This window comes from Metopolophium dirhodum, chromosome 1 (assembly GCF_019925205.1).
Source record: "Metopolophium dirhodum isolate CAU chromosome 1, ASM1992520v1, whole genome shotgun sequence".
NCBI lineage: Eukaryota > Metazoa > Arthropoda > Insecta > Hemiptera > Aphididae > Metopolophium > Metopolophium dirhodum.
Genome location: NC_083560.1, coordinates 37,426,255 through 37,430,291, shown reverse-complemented (window position 1 = coordinate 37,430,291; position 4,037 = coordinate 37,426,255). Strand labels below are relative to the sequence as shown.

General features: G+C 31.9%; 1 protein-coding gene across 1 annotated transcript; it reads left to right on the top strand.

The window, feature by feature from the left end:
* Positions 1-1,651: 1,651 nt before the first annotated feature.
* On the top strand, positions 1,652-3,366 carry LOC132934276 (arp2/3 complex-activating protein rickA-like). The gene is given in 6 exon segments (XM_061000565.1): positions 1,652-1,783; positions 2,217-2,310; positions 2,384-2,430; positions 2,511-2,750; positions 2,752-2,872; positions 2,939-3,366. Coding segments are annotated over 6 exon segments (1,062 nt in total).
* Positions 3,367-4,037: the final 671 nt, after the last annotated feature.

Here is a 4,037-nt window from a genome sequence, read left to right as displayed (position 1 = left end):
TGTTGTTCACAATGACTGACCAATATAACACAATCATGTTATTATACTTTATGGGCGCAATAACGTGCCACGGACAATACACATTTGTTTCCCTGCTGCATATTACACATCGTGATAGGTAACTGGAATAATTGAACTCGTGTAGTGGTTCGGCGCGTTACTGCACCAGAAAATACAATACTATTATATTATGATCGACATCATGTGATTTTTGTTGCTGTTTCTTACATATAGGCGTATGTATACCTTTTTTTTATTTATACCTTTTTTTTCAGGGTATGCAAGAAGTCTGTTTACCACAGTAAGCCGTGGCGTGGCTTCGCTTAGTATACAATAATATTAGTTATTAAAGACCCATTTACTCAAAATTAATCTTAACTTAGAAAATATTTTAGGTAGTGCGATTTGCTCAATAAATTACGGTTGTATGTATAAAATATATAATTAATATGTTATAATATAATATTAAATTAATTATAGGTACATAATATGTAAAAATTAAAAATAGCGTCCAATTAAACAGCAAACCAATCACAAATTTAAATTGTTACATAATAATTATACGTCATAACTCATAAACCTATTTATTTATGAGCATTTATGAGCATATTAATTGTATGCACCTAACTATAGTTATTAATACAACAGTAATGGCATGAATTATAAATGTGACTTGTTACTGTTGAAATTCCTTGTCCTGTAGTTTAAACATCTATGATTTTTACTGACTATACTTTCCGGTTACTAATTGTTTTTAAAATGATAGGCAGAGCTGGCGCAAGGACGGTGCACCTAGTGCACCTGCACAGGGACCCGCGCAAATGTAAAGACCCGTGAAACCTGAGCTCACTTCAGAAAAACAAATCGTTACTGAATAAATATTATATAATTATGAAAAGTTATAATTTTTCAAACTACAGTTGAAATAATAGTTCTGTGATATCCGTACGGTTATACGTGTAACCGAACCTTTATTAAAAATTTAATTTTATATTTCTACAAATGTTTAAAAATCCTCAAAAATATTTAACAATATTTTAATATTTACGATACATTGAAGAGGATAAACAACGTAAATCGTAATTTGGTACCTACTGAATTAGTTACTTAGACATATATATTAAACTTATACATCTAAATACAAACTATTAAAAACGTGTTCAAGGACACAATAGTTTAATACTTTGAAAAATATAGATATTTTGAAAATATATTAACGTATAACTTGAATACTTATTACCTGCAGTGGCGTAACTAGAACTTCTGACGCCCGTGGCAAAATAATCCAGTGGTCCTTTAGTTGTATAAATTCATACTCCTTATTTTAGAGATATTTTGATACGTAAAATTATAATATTATCTAAGCGATAAAAAAAAGTGATGATACCTATTTATCAGACATTGACATCATTTATACATATTCAAATTTTCGAATACAACAATATTTTGTGCATGCAGTTCGATAAAAAACTAAGACTTTATAAATTAAACGATAATTGTCTGTTAAATATTATATTATCTGGTTTAATTGTTTAAATATCAAAATATAACATAATATTAATATTATATATTATTCAACATCACTACTCTACGGATCAATAAAGTATATTAAATTGTTTGTTACGCATTTGACGTTTGAAACTTAAGAAAAATGCATTTATCGAACGAATTTTTGATCGGAATTACAGTTGTTGGTATCACCGGGATATCTTACTTATTTTCAAAGTACACGAATCCATTTACCGGTGATCGTAAGCTGCAAAATATAAAAGACGACTCGGAGGTAAACAAAATATAATACCTATTATAATGCAATAGCTTGGCCATAACTCACCTATATACTTAGCGTAGCACAGGATTGAGATAGGTAACGGGTAGAACGGATATGAGGGTGAAGTATGTAATATATTATAATTCAGTATTTAAATAAATTTTTTTTTTCGAAGAGTGCTTTTCGTATTTTATAACTATACGAAATAGTTTCAAAAATGAAAGATGTGATTTATAAGTCAATAAAAAATTATAATTAAAAATCGGGGGGACCCAAACACATTTTGTGAATGATCGATCATTATTTTACTTAATGTTTTCGGAAACTAGCGGTATATTATTTAAAGGGGTAGGTATTGTAATGTAAAATAACATAAAATACATAAGGTAAATACAAACTAAGTACATTATAATTTATAATAGTAGGTACATATGTATATTAATAGGATGATGAGCAGTTTTTCGACGCAGAATCTGGAAGTGATCGGTTTATGTCAGAAGAAAACGTATATAATGTAAATCAATCTAAACCAATTTCAGGTTAGTTTTTCATATAATTAAATGATATTGATTATTAATTAAAAATATCTTCATATCTTCGCATAATTTCTAGAACTGTATAAAGACGCAGTAGAAAAACAAGCTTTTGGAGACATGGAAGTATGAAACAAATAACTTTTGAACAATCAAATAGACAGTAATCATAATATCCGTAGTACAATAAATGGTTTTGATTTCAGTATCATTTTGAAAAACGTACGATGAATAGTTTAGCATGGAAATTCAATATGTTGGACGCAGCTATGCAGAAAATACAATACAAGGTTGACGAGCAAGCGTTAATGATAAAGAGTTTAAAATTAGGCATGGCAGGCGTGAGGACTGATCTGAAGACGTTGATCGAAAGTTTCAATGTGTCGAGAACTCAGACGACGTCCGCAGAAAGTAATATTATAATACATCAACCCATACTTACCTATAATAATAGTATTAAACGTTATTTTTTTATTTGACGTTCGTTTAGGAAACGCCGAAAAACTTTCGGAAAAACCCAATAGCTGCAAGCTTGGCAATTTGAAGACTCGGATCTTAATCCTTGAAAGTAAATAGGAAAATATCAGATAGGTATTGCATATAATTACTAATGATTATGTGCGCACTTGTATAGGAGAAGTGACAAAAAATTCTTCACAAATTATTGATATGGACCATTCGTTTCGGGCACTGTTGTTGGGCGTGGGGGCCGCTGTGACGTTGCCGGAAGAAAACCGTTTCCACCGAAACCCACCGAACACGTATTGTCACCGACCTACCACGCCAAAGGCCTCGGCATTTACACTGGTAGGGTCGCCACCGATCCCGAGGCCACCGCCTCCACCACCCTCGTTAACCTCAGATTTTGGGCCACCGCCTCCGCCTCCGCTGCCCCCGACGACCCATACCCCGGCATTACAGATTGGCGAGCTCTGGCAGAAGGAGGAGGGATCCTCAAAGGTGGCTGGGCCTGACAAAAAGGCCACGACAAAGTACTGTCGGATACCGATAACCGAAGAAATACTTAAGTCGGTCGTGCTGAAGCCACTTAAGCGTACTTAAGAATTTTATCTCTTGGCCCAATTTTTTTTTAATCGCTTATTTCTATATACACTAGTCTTTTCTAAACGATATCCCGTACAAACACAACAAAGAGTAGTAGGTACCATGTTATATTAAATGAGTTGTTGAGTAAACAACATTGATTAAAGGTTGTTAAAATGTAATCATTTCAGCCAGTTTGGGTTATTTATAATGTTGCTCTACAAACTTATTAAATAAAACCGTATAGACCTGTTGTATACAGAGTAATTATTTTATCACAAAATATTATCGTTTTTTGTTGTTTTCCTTAGGGAAATGTTAGTAAAATATTCAAAATATTCAATTTTTGAAAATTCCAAAAAAGTAATACTTTTCCAATAAAATAATTATAATTGTGTGCAGTGGCTGGCGCACAGCCTTATTTTAAAAATCCTTCTAAATTTCTCATCGACCACCCCCACCCACCTACCTAAATAGTAAAGCAGAAATATAAAAATAAAATTTAATGTATGTCAATTTTTTTCCTGTCACCAAGAGCAACATTTTAATAACTATTATGAATTATAATCAACTGACACTGGTTAAATCAGGCTTAAGGCTTTTCCATAAAATTATAATTGCAGACCTTTCATTTTTGTACTCAACCGTGCGTAGATAAAAATACATTATAATCCATAGTTCCATATTGT